The sequence below is a fragment of the Chelonia mydas genome, chromosome 8, assembly GCF_015237465.2.
Source record: "Chelonia mydas isolate rCheMyd1 chromosome 8, rCheMyd1.pri.v2, whole genome shotgun sequence".
In the NCBI taxonomy this organism is placed as follows: domain Eukaryota; kingdom Metazoa; phylum Chordata; order Testudines; family Cheloniidae; genus Chelonia; species Chelonia mydas.
In genome coordinates this window covers 85529493-85544485 of record NC_057854.1, presented here as the reverse complement: position 1 = coordinate 85544485, position 14993 = coordinate 85529493, and the positions used below count along the sequence as shown (strand labels likewise).

The 14993-nt window shown below is 36.9% G+C and overlaps 1 protein-coding gene and 1 long non-coding RNA gene across 6 annotated transcripts in view; one reads left to right on the top strand and one right to left on the bottom strand.

The window, feature by feature from the left end:
- LRRC7 (leucine rich repeat containing 7) overlaps window positions 1–13216 on the top strand; it is a 358746-nt gene extending 345530 nt beyond the window's left edge. For 3 of the 5 annotated variants that reach the window (XM_043520844.1, XM_027825894.3, XM_043520845.1), the window contains one exon: window positions 5142–13216. In XM_043520844.1, the coding sequence (XP_043376779.1) occupies window positions 5142–5249 (108 nt within the window). In that variant the 3' untranslated portion in view covers window positions 5250–13216. Of the gene's footprint in view, window positions 1–45; window positions 2588–5141 lie in introns of those variants that run through there. The other 2 variants (XM_043520847.1, XM_043520846.1) reach the window with 2 other exon arrangements.
- Window positions 2978–5156, bottom strand: LOC122461400. Its single transcript, XR_006283261.1, has 2 exons — window positions 4136–5156; window positions 2978–3234 (listed from the first exon to the last, which is right to left on the bottom strand). It is a non-coding gene; the product is annotated as an uncharacterized LOC122461400 (long non-coding RNA).
- Window positions 13217–14993: the final 1777 nt, after the last annotated feature.

Below are 14993 nucleotides of genomic sequence, written 5' to 3'. Positions count from 1 at the left end.
TAAATGGTGAAAAAATGTTATAAAACTTATTTCTTTTCATTGCAGATGGCAGTGAGAACACATGAAGAGGCAGATACTTCCTGATCCCATTTCAGAGTCAATCTTCTGTCCTGAAGAAATATTGCATAACACAGTCCATTGTAGAGCATGTTTAGAATGTCTGAGGTATCAAAAGTGAGATTTTTGTGTGTGTATTGAGGAAGCTGTTTAGCTCACCCCATGTAAAATATTTTGGGTCTTTGCAATAACATGCATGCTATGTGACATGGCCCATGAATGGGGAACATTTCTCCTCAAAAAGCCTACCCTTCCTGTTTTGTTTTTTTTTAAAGTCAACATTGAATTTTTTAGGAATGGTGCGGAAATAATGGCAAATATACAGACCCAATCTACAGAAGTTCCCACTGAGTAAATCAAGTTACAAATGTTTCAGGGAAAGATTTTGGGCCAGGGCTAAAGATACCAGGAAACCACATGCTTTGCAGGTAAAGAACTGCTAATTCCTCAGAAATGTCCCTTCTTTTTCAAGGCCATTCAGCTATAGGGACTTTGGAATGGATTGTATTTAATTTCTCAGTACAATAGCTCCCTATTAATTTTCAACACGACTAGGTCAGAAAAATCTCCAGAGCAACAGCAACATGAAGTGTGTCTTTTCCATTTTCTCTGGAGTCCTGACTGGGAGCCGCTGAAAATATCCATTCAGAGCTACAGTGCTTCATGTCCTACATATGAAGCTTGTGAGTGTTCATGGTCTCTTGGCTTCCAGTCACGGCCTCCAGGTTAAAAATATCTCCTTCTTAACTGCTGTAAGGAATGTGACTCAGAATGAAATGTCTTCCTTCAGATAAGACTGAAGGATTTTGCTGTACCTTCTGAAGCAGCAACAAGCATCTGAATCAGAAATGACAGTAAGAAAGGAAAACTGTGGTAGGAGCATAAGTGGAGATGAGTCTTCAATTCCTTGGCTGATTTTTCTATGCTTTTTGTTTCCTTTTGTGGTGCACTGAGTCTCCAAGCCTGTTATGCAATTCAGGTGTAGAGGAATTTCTAGTCTGCTTATGCAGTTGCCGTCATTTGACTTGACATTGGGCATTCTGAAGCTCAGAGGTTGTTCTGTAGCAGATAAAAGAGGAGGTCTCCCTTAGAAACAGAACTGACAGTTGTCAAAGAATTTAGAATAAAATAGAGTTACTGGATCTGATTCCCACTGCCTATTTCCTTGTGTAGTCAGTTACTGCTAGGCAAAATGCATGTAAAACTATCAAATCAGAATTCTTGTCTGACATTTGGTTAACATTTTACACCCATTTTGCATTAACTTTATGGAAGTGCCATTTTCATGGATGTAAAATTATTTTTTGGGGTCTTGAATGATATTGGTAACAAAATAACACAACTCTGTAAACTACCCATTGAAGTAAACTCACTGACCTTTAATGCCTAGGCTACATTTGGAAAAAACCTGTTGGGATTAAATCATTTATTCCTGATTTTTATTTTATTTTATTTTATTGATAACTGAAAGCTTGTCATTCAGTAGAAGCTGTAATATAATACTCTTCCTCAGTGAAGAATTACCCTCTTTCAAAATGGTTGTCATCTCTCATTGTTCTCAGTCAAAGTAACACCGCAGTAACATCATGGGTGGGGGAGAAAAAAAATTACTTTGTCATTTACCATCTCTTTAATTTCATCTGGGCTATGGACACTAAAATGCATTAATCTTAATTGCATGGTCATCACTGTAGGACAGAGTTAAGGTTGTTTGGGTGGTCCTCACTGTACAATTCTATAATATGTTTGGATCCATTTTAACTTTAATCGTAACTCTGAATTTCCTGGATTTGTAATTCTTGTTTTGTTTTTATTTTATTGGTTTGGGCGGGGGGAGATAATTAAAACATCCCTGTAATATATTTTCACAGTAAATTATTGATATGTACTCTCAACCTTGCCTCCATCTTAACATAATTGTTTGTCTAGGAATTAGATCTAAATGACTATGCAGGGTACAAGGCAATGGAGAGCAAGGCCCATAAATCCTAGACATACATGGATTTACTAGCCTGTGTTACAGGGTGTGGGGTGATACAGCACATAGGCTGAAAGAAATAGAGGATTCCTGATTGTCATTTATCCATATGTTACCTAACAGAGAATTTTCTTTCCAGTTGTGGCCTCTTTCAGCTGCTCTGGAAGTGTAATGTGGGGTAAACTGGCACCCTGGGAAATACTCCCTCTCTAAAGAGGGTTTCTCCAGTGACTAGGGCTGGTCTTATGCAACCCTCACTTGCAGAATCCAGCATCTTGTGGCTAAGAGTGCACTGTTCTTTGGCTTATTCTAAGTGAGTAGAACAGATTGCAGGAAGCTGTGTGATTTTGCTGTAACAAAGATCAGCTAATGAGGTCGCTGTGTACCCCAAACACAGCCCTGAATGCCAGAGTATCCTTTTGGGGGTTTACTTTTTGGAACACAAATGAATGCCTTTGAAACCTTTTTCTTCCTGATATTTGTACCGTTTCTCAGTGCTAAATTATATTACTGTATGAAGCAAAACAAAAATTAATAAAAGGAGTTGCTCTTTACTGTAGTGTTGTCTTTATTTGCAGCATGGTTCTGCCTGTTACTTCTTTACTTATACCTTTAAAGTACATGTACATAACTGTTGTGGCTACTTTGCTGTTACTACATGGCACTTTCCCTACCTTCTCTTTCCCCACCATCAGGAGTTTGCATCCTGAATCCTTTGCATCCATTACGCATTAGTGTGTTCATGAAGATTCCAACTGTGCAGTTGCCTTTCAAATGAGAGATTCTTCATGATTCATGAAGAACAGAATAAAATGGACTCTTTCATTTTTTCACCACACATAGGGGCCTGATCCTTTGCTTTTTCAAGACAATGGATGTGTTCATGTAGAACAGGATCTGGACCCACATGTAGCTTCTTCAGAAATTGCAGATCCGCTCAGATATTATCATTTCTTTATTTTTAATTTATGAAATATACTTCTCCAACAAAATTCAAACCTCTTTACAAAAATGAAAAAACAATGAACAACAAATATCAGAACAAAATGTATTTCCAGCCCAAACCGCTTGGAACCTGCCTCTTCAGTTACCTCTCCTATCTTTGACAAAAGCCCATGTAAACAGATGAGCCTTTGTACCTTGGACTTGCATAGATCAAGAGTGGAAGATCTTCCATCAAGAGGTCCTGTTTCTTGCCCCTAGATATTCAAATTTAGTGACTTAGTAAAATTGCTACAACTGATGACAACTTTATGCAATGTTTGTGTAGAGAGTTGCATGTGTGAGAGACAACATCATTTGGAATTTAGGGACGTTAATCCAGACTTAGACTGATGTAACCAAAAGCAGAATTTGGCCCATCTAGATCACACCAATTCTGTAGAAATACAGCATTTTTTTTCTTGGGATTCATAGTCATCACCTATTATTTTTAAAAACTTAATGAAATCCTCATGTTTTTATAAGTAATCTATTCATATTTTCAAATACCAGACCCCTATCACATCTACCATTCAGCTTTCTGTGGTGGGCCTGAATTCAGTGCAATTACTCCTGATTTTTCCTAATGTAAATGAGTACAGAATGTGGTCTAATACAACATACACATAATTTTTTGTGTGTAATTTCTTGGATGCAACAGAAGATATGATTAAAACACTGGCCTTCAGTGAAAAGTGCAGTGAAGACATTCTCCTAAAGAACATGTGAGCTACAGCATACCAGCAGTCAGAAGCGGATAAAGTACTTGAAAAATAACACAAATTGAAATAATCTACAATTACACATCTTCTGGACATAACATGAAAACATCAACAGGTGTAGCCTGAAAAGAGGCAAAAATTCTGTGGCCCCAAGAACTTGCAGCAAGAGAGTATTGTGGCATGTTAGTCATGTGAAAGAATGCAGGACTAAATTAAAAAAAAAATCCCTCTGGACTGTTGTTGCAAGTTGGCAAGGTCCTGCATACAAGGGAGTATATGTGACTGTGTTGTGTTGGGGCCACGTTGTGACTGCTGTCTGTAGGAGTATGTGGAGCGATCATACACCTGGAAATGCTTATGTCATGTAATCAGTAGTCTTATGCTTTGGCATATTTACCTTCAGTAGCTTGTCCACAAACTAGTGTTGACTGCCCCTATGGTGATATGCCTAGACTCAACTCAAGAGCTGGATCTTTGTGCTTCTGAGGTGGGAGTAACAGGTCTGTCTGCTATGGTGTCTAGATACTACAACAGGCAAAGTAGAGATTAGAACTAGATGTAAGCAACTTGCTCAGCAGTTACCTATCCTCCTAATACATAGTTACCCATCTGTCATTTTCCCGTCATTGTGAACTTTTCTGTTAGTAGTTAATGATGCATTAGACAGAATTAACTTCCTTGGAATTTTCATTTGGAAACTACAGGGATTAGCACCCTATAAATTGCTAAAATTATTGATAGATTCAGAGGGCATGCTTCCTGACTAAAGGACTCAGCCTGCAGCCCCTATGCATGCAGAACTCCCAATAGCTTCATTTAGGAGTTCCACACACAGTAACTTCACCATCAGGCTATCACTGCAGATAGCTCACTCTTTATTCAACTGACATATCCACTTTGTCCATATAGAGTCCTTCCCTGAGTGTTTGCTGTGTTCTGTCCCTTCTATCACTGCTAGATGATGGTACCATAACACGTACATACTTGGCTACACCTTCTGCTTGCTTGGAGACCTCTGAAACTAACTTCTTACGCTTTGTCAAACTATGCTTGCTGGGGTAACATCTACTTTATGTATCCCAAGATTAAATCTATACCTTTGATGGTCCAGTTAAATCTCTAATTTTATAGCTCTACTGTTGTGTAAGATGCTGTTATAGCAGAATTTTTTAAAAAGTTATAAGAAGTGAATTGTTGCATTATTATTATTTAATTAGAACATTATTGTTATTCTCTTCAAGGTACGGAATCACATTTCTACCAATCAAAAGTAATCAATGTTCTTTTTAATTTTTGAACCATCAAGTTTCTTTTACTTTAATTTTCAGCTCTCCTCCAAAAAATGAAAAAGTGCTAAACATAACTTCATTTGATTGTTTCCTGTTTTCATTTGTGTGTTACAGGCAAATGGACACAGTTTTGTACATATGGAACATGAGAAAGCTGTATTACTACTGAAGAGTTTCCAGAATACAGTAGACCTAGTTATTCAACGTGAGCTTACTGTCTAAGTATTTTTTATAAATAGTAAACATATGTCTAGCCAGATCTAATGTTCAAACAGAAATTTATACATAGGAAACAAATTTTGCCAATTGCTGGATCAATGGCAAACATTAGTGCCAAATGTATAATACTATATGTTAGTACTGCGCCTCTTGAAAAATGTTAACTATATAAATATGATGTTCATGTGGTTATGTATTAGTTTTAATTGTCAGCCTCTGGCTGTGCATTGGTGCAGTTTCTTTTTTAATCAAGTTACTTCTCAAAGTGGATTTCATATAACTTCAGAACACAGAAGCACACAAAAGCTCTTTATGAATTCTGCTGTCCATCGAAAATACTGCCTCAAAGTTGTATATATCTTTATAAAGAAAAACATATATTGAGCTGTAATTCCCATAAAATATTTCTATCACCAGTGGTATACTAAAAGATTATAGAGAAAAAATATTTTCATAGACACCACTAAGAAAGTAAATATTAAATTTGAATTTTAGTATGTTGATTTTTTCAATGCAAATATATATGCCTTATAGAAGTAACTGTACAAGTACAGTGTTTAGTGCTGAGTCCATACTAATTAGCTGAATTATTGCAATACAGCGTGAAATACTTCATAAATTATACTTTCAAGCCTGGGACCTACACATAATAGTCTAGGCAAAAATTAATTGCTTTTGTCTGATCCTTTTAGCTGATTACCTGTAAGTTTGTGAAATAGACAAGATAATTTTAGATAGTGATGTTCCTCAAATAAAAGCAGTGAGTGGTGGGTGGCAGGAAAACCTAACGCTTTATTTCTGTGACTGTTTTAATTTATTTAAAATTATAGAACCTTTTCAGTAAATTTTGATCCCAATACTCCCACCATCTTATTCTGAGCCAGACTAGAATACCCCCGAGTAAGCATGGCCAAATCTAGCCCTTTGTGGGCAACAGTCCCGTTTAAATCAGTGGGACTACTCAGAGTCAGGTAAAATACATCGCTAGTAAGCCTAGATGACATTTAAAATATTTTCTCTCAGAGGTGTGCAAAATAAATAACAGTAGGTAAATCTTAGAACTGTGCTAAGGGGACAGGAATAGACACAGCACAAAGCTACAGTACATTGGTATTAGTTCAGTAATCGAAATTTTAGTAATTCCTACAGCTGACAGCATGGAAAATCAGTTTCTGTGCCATGGATAAGTCTACATGTATTGGGTCAATCCTGTTTCCATTGAAGTCAATGGTAAAATAATTGTGACTGCTAATCGCAGCAGGAATGAGCCTCTTATAAGAGTTTTTGAAGGAAGTAAAATGAGTATTGGTTTTACTAAACTTGAACATTTTTAAAAAACACAAATCACCTGAATTGTGGCTATTGTAGATTTTAAAGGTCACTGTCAAGAACATTTTAGTTAATTTGAGGTGTTTCTCTATTGCCTATGTAATACCAACAGACCCCGGTTGTCGACAGGCAGGATCGAACTGGGGACTTCTGGAGCTTAACGCATGAGTCACTATTGCATGAGCTAAAAGTCAACTCCTCTTAGCTAAGGCTGTAGAGCAGACTCAATCTCTCTCTCTCTCTTTAGGTGGTCTTAGTGCCACCAGATGGGACAGAACATCAGCCCAGGAAGTGTGTGGGTTACACTTACACTAACTAAAGTTTTCCCTCTCCCCTCTGATTAATTTACATTTTGACTAGTTTTAGTTTAATTGAAAAATATAATTAAACAGCTTTTTTTTTTAAGTCAGTTTATGTAATGTCCTGTCTACTATATGGTCTTCTGTTGCTCATTAGATATTTGAGGTGCGGCTTGTTCCCTGATGAATGTTTTGAATTGTCTTATTTTGATTTCATTTATTTTCAGCTGGCATTTTGCAGCTGTTGCTATGTGACAATATGGTTGGAGATTTGGTCAGTCAGCTTCATCACAATGACAAATTGTGGTTCTGAAGGAATTGGGGACTTTGGGTGCATGGGAATGCAGGGTTAGGGCTTTTGTTTGTATTTACACATTTCCTGGTTTTAAAATGGTGACTGTTCACATCCCCTTTATTGTTTGCTTTCCACAAACATGAATGATTACATTTTTCACTGCAAAACTGGAAAGTTTATTCCAAAACTGCACATGTAAGTTCTCACAGAAAACAAATGTTCATTTTGTATAAGAGTTCTTATTCAGGAGGCAGAAATACCATGTAACTTATCTGACTATAACTGATCCACACCGCTCTAATTTTAAATATTTACACCCAAATAGTTTGAATTTAGTTATTCTTTCAGCTAAGAGTACAGAGGAGATGTCAAATTCCTCTATTTGAAGATATTCAGCAAATACATTCAAATTAGTTATTCAAGGTAAATTATTTATTCAGTTATTTGTTTCAGCCCGTGGTGCAGGAATGCAGCATCTTTAACAGTGTAACAGCTGCAGAATTGCAGAGACCATTATTCAAATTCTCAGCATCATCAGCTATCCCTTTCATAATAAAACAGTCAAGAGATGCTCACATCCATTCTTTATGTGCAGAAATTCACTCAGTGTAAACACACTAAATGTAATACATTCTAGTCATTCTATGGGAATTTCATTGTAATTTATTTGCATAGCTCAAATATTTCCCTTGACTTCTGCTTCTGGCAAGAAAACTGAGTAAATAAAAAGTTAGTTTTGAGTCACGTTGTAACATTGCCTACTACAGAATGGGATGCAGCCAACCATCCGTCCCCTAAGCAAAACTAGAAGACAGACTCTTGAAGCATGTTGCAAAATTAAATATTTTATTTATAGAGCACCAAGATATGGTAGGCTTTTTTTTTTTTTTACAGAGACAAGTGGGTTGACAAGGGTTCTACCCTATGGAGCCTACAAACTACACAGACAACATATCAAAGAAAGATGTAATATAACAAAAGCCAAGTGATCTTTAGTGTGTTGTTTGTGCCACATTTTGTTCTGATGGATTTCTGAGGTCCTCTTTTTATTACATACACTGATTATGCCAATGTGGTTTGTAAGCCTGAGTGTTACAAGATATTGTGGCAAGATGGCTGATTTTAGTTTGGTGGGTCCTGTGCTTTTCTTGGTGGGGAGCTAAGATGCCACCCTTTGCCTCTGCTCTTAGGTGCCAAGGGTCCCACTACTAGCCCAGGAAGGTGGTAGAGGAGGGAGGCAGGGGAGGGGTCTGGGTTTTCTCCTCGCTCTGAGTCCCAGCCTCTCTCAACCCCTGTGGGTTTCTTACCCTCGGTCCTTAGATGCTCAGGGGGAAGGGAGTCTCCCTGTCCTGCTGGGCAGGGTCTCCCTTACTCCAGTTCTCAGATCTTCCAAATCTTGCAACACATCTCAGTGAGTGAGTGAGCCCTCCTCTTCTGGCTGCCTGATGCAGGGGGTTTTATTAGGTTCCTAACAGGGCCTTAATTGACTGCAGGTGATCCAATTAACCTGCAGCCACCTTCCCTAGTTTACAGGGAACCACGCCTTAATTAGCCTTGAGCTTATCTATCTAGCACTCTCCCACTGCTCCCTGGCCCTCCTGTATCACAATATACAAGTAGCTTTTTTGTTCTCCCTACCTCTCCTCTAGCTCTTTCTTGTCCACTGTATAGTTGGCTAGGTCTAGATCTGCATTTGGAGACTTTAACTTCCCCCTTAATTAATGAAGTCTTTGTTGGGAGTAAAACCAGACATTCCAGTGGAACCTCTGTCACATTTAAGCCTTATGCTGCAGATTTTGGAGACAACGGAAGCTTGGCTAAGTAAAAGAGCTTTTCCTGATAAGTGAGCAGGAGTTCAGGCTTTCCATTCAGCCAGTAGTTAAGCTTCAAGATGTGTCTTCCCCACCCCCCCAAAAAGCAAGCATGATTCTCTTTGTATTTTGTTGTATTTATATACAAATTGGCAGAGGGGAAGCTTATATTTTGAGCAATGAAGGAAGTCTTCGTTGTGGCTAATTAGGATGTGGTATTCTTGTTTTAATGTAACACACCTTTGTCTTTTCTGGAGAGATTCAGTAGATGCAGTTAGGAAGTAACATATTACACGTATACCTTGGTGCAGCTATCTTGTTAAATTTGAGATTCTAGGGCAGGTACTGGCAGCGGATGAATAGCATATATATGACGTGGTTATTTTCATGTTTAGTCAATGAGTTCTGAGGCAGGCAGCTGTGATCTCAAAATTGCATCTAGCTTCCTGGGTCCCGGCTATTAGATAGTACACACTACACCATGTGCTTTCATATCAAGTACACAATAGCTAAAGCTCCAGAATTATTTCTTTTAGCTACTAAAGACAATGACTGAAACATGGTATTTCAGAAATAAAACCAGAAACTCCAAATTGCCTTTGGAACTTCTACCCTTTTCAATTCCCAGCTTCCTGTAGGCTTTCAGCTGTGCTAAATTTGTTCCCATGGTAACACTTCTGCTAGCCCTAAAACTGTGACACTGCTTTTTAGGTTTCTGCACAACAAAGCTCATCTAGTGCTCCTCAAGTAAAGGTTAGATTAAAAGTGCAGGGCATTGCTACAATTCCCTTGTTCTGGTTTTACAGCAGCTGTTAAGGAACACAAAATGGTTACTATCACAGTTCACATGGCATGTCACTGTACAGAAACTAGAATTTATTGTGGTTTCAACTCCCAAACACCACTATGAAAATGTATAACAAAAGTATCAACTGTATCTCAGCCAAACCTGTACAGTATTTAGCCAATGCAACAGTAACTCCCCAATCTACCATATTTACAGATAGTCATATAAAATTGGTTCAAGAAAGGGCACAACCCACTTTTGTGTTTCCAGTTTTATACAGAACCCCCATCCAGATTTTTGGGGTTTGGGTTAGTTTCTCTTAAGCTTGTTCTGAGCCTAAAGCTCTTCTTTCCCCAGTTGCATCCAACTAGTTGATGCCACAGCTGGAATTGAGTACTGGCCAACAACCTCTGGCCACAGGTCATTCTCAGAATGGGAGAAATATCTAAAGAGACAAGACCACAGGAGACTCACTGCATTTCCTAAAGAAGTCTCCAGTCTCAATAACAATTCTTTACCCATTCTGTTTTTGTGTTTTATTGTAATTAAAGATTTAACCTTTCAAGTATATTTTCATTCACTGAAATGTATTTTCTAACAAGCCAGATTTGTAAAAATATATCTCTCCCTTTATTTATCACAATCCCTCTCCTTTATGCAATTATATTACAGCCTGATCTACTAGAGGCTACTCAAACTATAACTAAGGTGGCTTCTTGACAGTGTCTCTACTCTGTTTATACACAGGGACAATTTTAAGGAAGTTCACTACTGACATGTAAAATAGAAATCTGCCAGCTATTTGTTGAATTTCCCAGGCTGAAAAAGCACAGGCAGATGTTACTAGGTTTTCTGAAAATTAAGAAACTTGCAAAAAATTGCTTTAGCTCATTTGGTTATTTTTACAGCTACAAACTCATTCTATGAGCACTTCCCCGAGTATCAGTAATTCTTGACAGTTCAAAAGCATCTGACCATAATAAACTGTTAAAAGGATTGAACGTAATATGTTTAGGAAATCTGCTTGCTGCTGATATTACTATGTACTACTCACATTACATCTTGCTCCTGCTTGTAACTCTAGCCAATCCCTGTTATTTAACTTATGTGGTCAGATGTGTATTTTGTGCATTAGTAAAGAAAAAGTGATGATTGAGTTCATTTTCACAAACCATAGTTTCTCTTCCTATCCTGTACAAGTGAACATTCAAAAGAAGCATAGGACCTGATTCTGCCACAGGCTACATGTCCCAACTCCCAGGGAAGTCAGTGGGAGTTTAGGGTCATATCCATTAGCTCAATTAGCTTTGCAATATGTGCCACCCATCTTCCTAACTAGAAAAGGGTACTGTCAACTTCCGTAAAGTTAGCTTGTGAATGTACTGGGTACAGCCTCCATTCACCTCATGCTCAGAAGTTACCATGCAAACCCAATTGGACTAAAGTAAACATTAATATAACCACCCGTTTGTAATTTTGTGTCCTGTTATGAAGATTGGCAGTCGCCAACAGTGGGCTTTGAATTGGCCATCCAAGAGTGACATATACTTACTAGCTTTTCATTTTCTGTGTCTGGGCTTTTTATATTTTAAACTTCCAAATGTAAGTGTTAAAATAAAATAGTCATCCAGTCAATTTTAGATTTCAAATAAGTGGAATTTCAAATAAAGTTATACATTTTGCTTGCTTGTTAACCAGATTTGTTTATTTCACTGTACTGTAAATATGAGCTAAACATAAAAACAATGATGCAACTTTCAGGCCAGTAGTTTGGATTGGATATTAATTGAGTTGGTCTTTTTATGACTCCAGTTTTGGTATGCTTAATAAATGGCCTTACAGCCATACGTGTGCAGCACAACAGTGACACCCAGAGGCCAGGCAATGTAACCAGAGCTCCTTTTCCTCAGAGTGGCAGTTTGAATTTTGATCAGACCTCAGTGAAATTACACCTTTGCAAAAGTAAATTCTCAGAAGGTATTATTTGATACTTATAGCATTTTAAACAGTTCCTTGTTTTGTTAGAAATTCCTTGGCAATCCTTATGAGCATTAATAGCCTCAGACAATTCAAGCAGATATTCTGTATAATAATGCACGCCATTTCATTGCATATAGTATTTACTTGCTCCCTTGTAAAGCATTTAATGAAGAACCACCAACAAGCCACAACAGTGCAGCACAAGAGGCTTGATCTTTATCAATTGGGGCCTTTTAGGCCTCTTTGCTAGCCTAAGTGGGTTTACTCTGAAATCATGGTCAAAACAAAGACTTATGTTTTCTACTTGTGAGTACTGTATCCAGTTCAAAACCAACAGCTTACTTTATTAAAAATTTTACCATTTTATAAAAGACATGTTTAATTATGATGGAGATGGCTGTATTGTAATTAATATTTTGAGATAATTGTGATATTGAGCTTAAATTATATACAAAAGTCATTTTTGTATGTGTTAAAAAGATTGCTATATTACAAATGACTAACTGTACTTTTCAGTTTAATTACAGTATTGATGTAAATAAAGCTGAATGAAGAAATATTTACTACTTTATTAACATAGATTGTGAATGTATTTAATGTTTTTGCAGTATAAGGACTTACTGAACTTGAAAGCTGCTTCATTTTATGTGCAAAAAGGTACTTTAAAACTATATTTTAAATCTATTGATTCAGTGAAATCAATTATCTTGTTAGTTAATTTGCACATGCAAGTTGTATCCTTCCAGTTTTATTTTATGTATTGACACTAATTGGTAAGGTGCATATTGTGTTTAGGATGCATTTTGCAGATGCTTTCTGTACATAAAAAAATACAGGGACTAAAACAATGCTGTGCAGTGTATAGCAGAGCCATTTTTCGGCTTTGGTGTACCAACTTTTTCAGTATTTAAAAAGTGTTTTGAATAACATTAAAAAAGTCTCTTTATTGTACAAATAATAAAAATGTCACCTTATTGTAACTAACTTTTGTCATCTTTTAATATAAGAAGGGATATCAATTATCCAAAAGTAAATAATTTTACTGCTGTGTCGTCTGGCTTATGGAAAGAATTGTTGGTCTCTATCTAGTTCCTTTTAAACTGCTGTTTAATATGTTGTTTGATTTAATGAGAAGAAAAAAGTAGTGAAGATAAAGATGCAGTTATCAAATATTCACTAAATATTTATTTACTAAATATATAACCTGAGGGGGTAATGGTTGAGACTCTGCCATTATTTTTAATTGCCACAGTTAATTTAAAAAGTTCAGAGTAAAAAAAACCAAACGCATATCCAAACTTTCCAGTATACTCCCATCATTCAGCAAGTGTTTGAGTATTCTTCTGGGGAGGCATCATACAGTAGAACCTCAGTTCTGAACTGCCCAGTCAACCACACACCTCATTTGGAACTGCAAGTATACAATCAGGCAGCAGCAGTAGAGACAAAAAAAAAAAAAAAAAAAAAAAGCAAATACAGAACAATAGTGTGTTAAATGTAAATTATTTTAAAAAATTGAGGGAAAGTTTAAAACAATTTGAAACTGGTTTTGTGCTTGTTTCATTTAAGTGAAGATGGTTAAAAGCAGAATTTTATTTTTCTTCTGTATAGTGAAGTTTCAAACTGTATTAACTCAGTGAAAAGGAGGACTTGTGGCACCTTAGAGACTAACAAATTGCTTTGAGCATAAGCTTTCGTGAGCTACAGCTCACTTCAGCCTATGCTTAAATAAATTGGTTAGTCTCTAAGGTGCCACAAGTCCTCCTTTTTTTTCCGAATACAGACTAACACGGCTGCTACTCTGAAACCTGTCATTAACTCAATGTTGTAAACTTTTGAAAGAACAACCAAAATGTTTTGTTTAGTTACGTACAACCTCCATTTCCAAAGTGTTCAAAACTGTGAGGTTTTACTGTAAAATTATCACAACTATATGAAGAAAAGCTACAGCACCTGAAGGTCTAAAATTCAGTGTCTATATAGAATGTGCTTTGTATAGAAGCTGGAAGAGTGCCTCAGTAATCTAAATATTAGACTTGATACAGCTATAAAATGCTGGGTACCATTCATTCAAATAAGGGCAACTTTGGCCTTCAACCATTAGCCTTCCCACATAAATACATTGTCATTTGACTTGGGTGGGTTTTTTTCCTTTTGGATGGGGCTATGTCTTAAAACAGTAACACATCTACTCAAACGCCCAACCTCCTTGTCCTTTTCTATTGCTATGTAGTGTTATGTGCCAGCTGTTTGCTGTCCTCCCTCTCCAGAAGGGGTTACATTACAGTGCTGTTGCATATACAGTGTATTGTGATAATTTATGATGAAAGGTGCTCATTAAATGTAAGACATTAGGGATGGGTAGATTTACTTTGTCTTAATTTTGGACCTACTCAACCATCATTGGGTTGAAAGTTTTTAATTGGAGTGGCTTTTTAATTCTGCTGTTGGATAGGAGAGATGGGGAAGGGAGAAAGAGAAAACTGTTGAATGAAAGCATAGTTTATACACACCATACATAATATACAGGATATCCACTTTAGCTGTCTTCTAATGACATGAGCAGGGTGAATGTGGCAAGAGGCCGCTTTTCTATTCCTAATAATTAGCACAGGATTCTCTTTAGGTATAAGATCTCATTTTCTTTTAAGTTCAATCAGGGCGGCGGGGGAAATGGGTTGCAATTAGAAGAAAAAGGCTTGGAAAAATTACTTTTGCAAGCCAAGGTAGGTAGAGATGTTCACCCATTCCTAATGTATGTTCTGTAGTTTAGTCTGTAAGAATTAAAAGCCATCTGACCTCCAGTACAATACTGAATTCCCTTGAAAATATGGCCTTAAAAACGTGGCAGCCCCATCAGTCTTCAATACAGTTTGGAAGTGAAGTGTTCGAAGAAAAGTCATTGCAAACCACCATGGGATCAATTTTGATTTAGGCTACAATTTGTTGCATATAAAAGCCTAAAAAAGAGCAATGTATATACATTTACATTGCAGTTCAGAGCTGACACACATCCCCCTACAAGTTTATCACCAGTGTTGATGCATCTTAAGGTGCCATTTCCAGGATGAACAAACACATTTGTATGTAATATGGCAAGCATATCTAAATGTTATTGAGCTAGAGAGCTTGACTGGTACATTAAACTAAACAAAGGTAATGGTTTACACCCAACAGGAAATATTTATTTATTACTATTCAAACAAGTAGAAGTCAATCACTTTTGTAAACACATTCTTCACACTC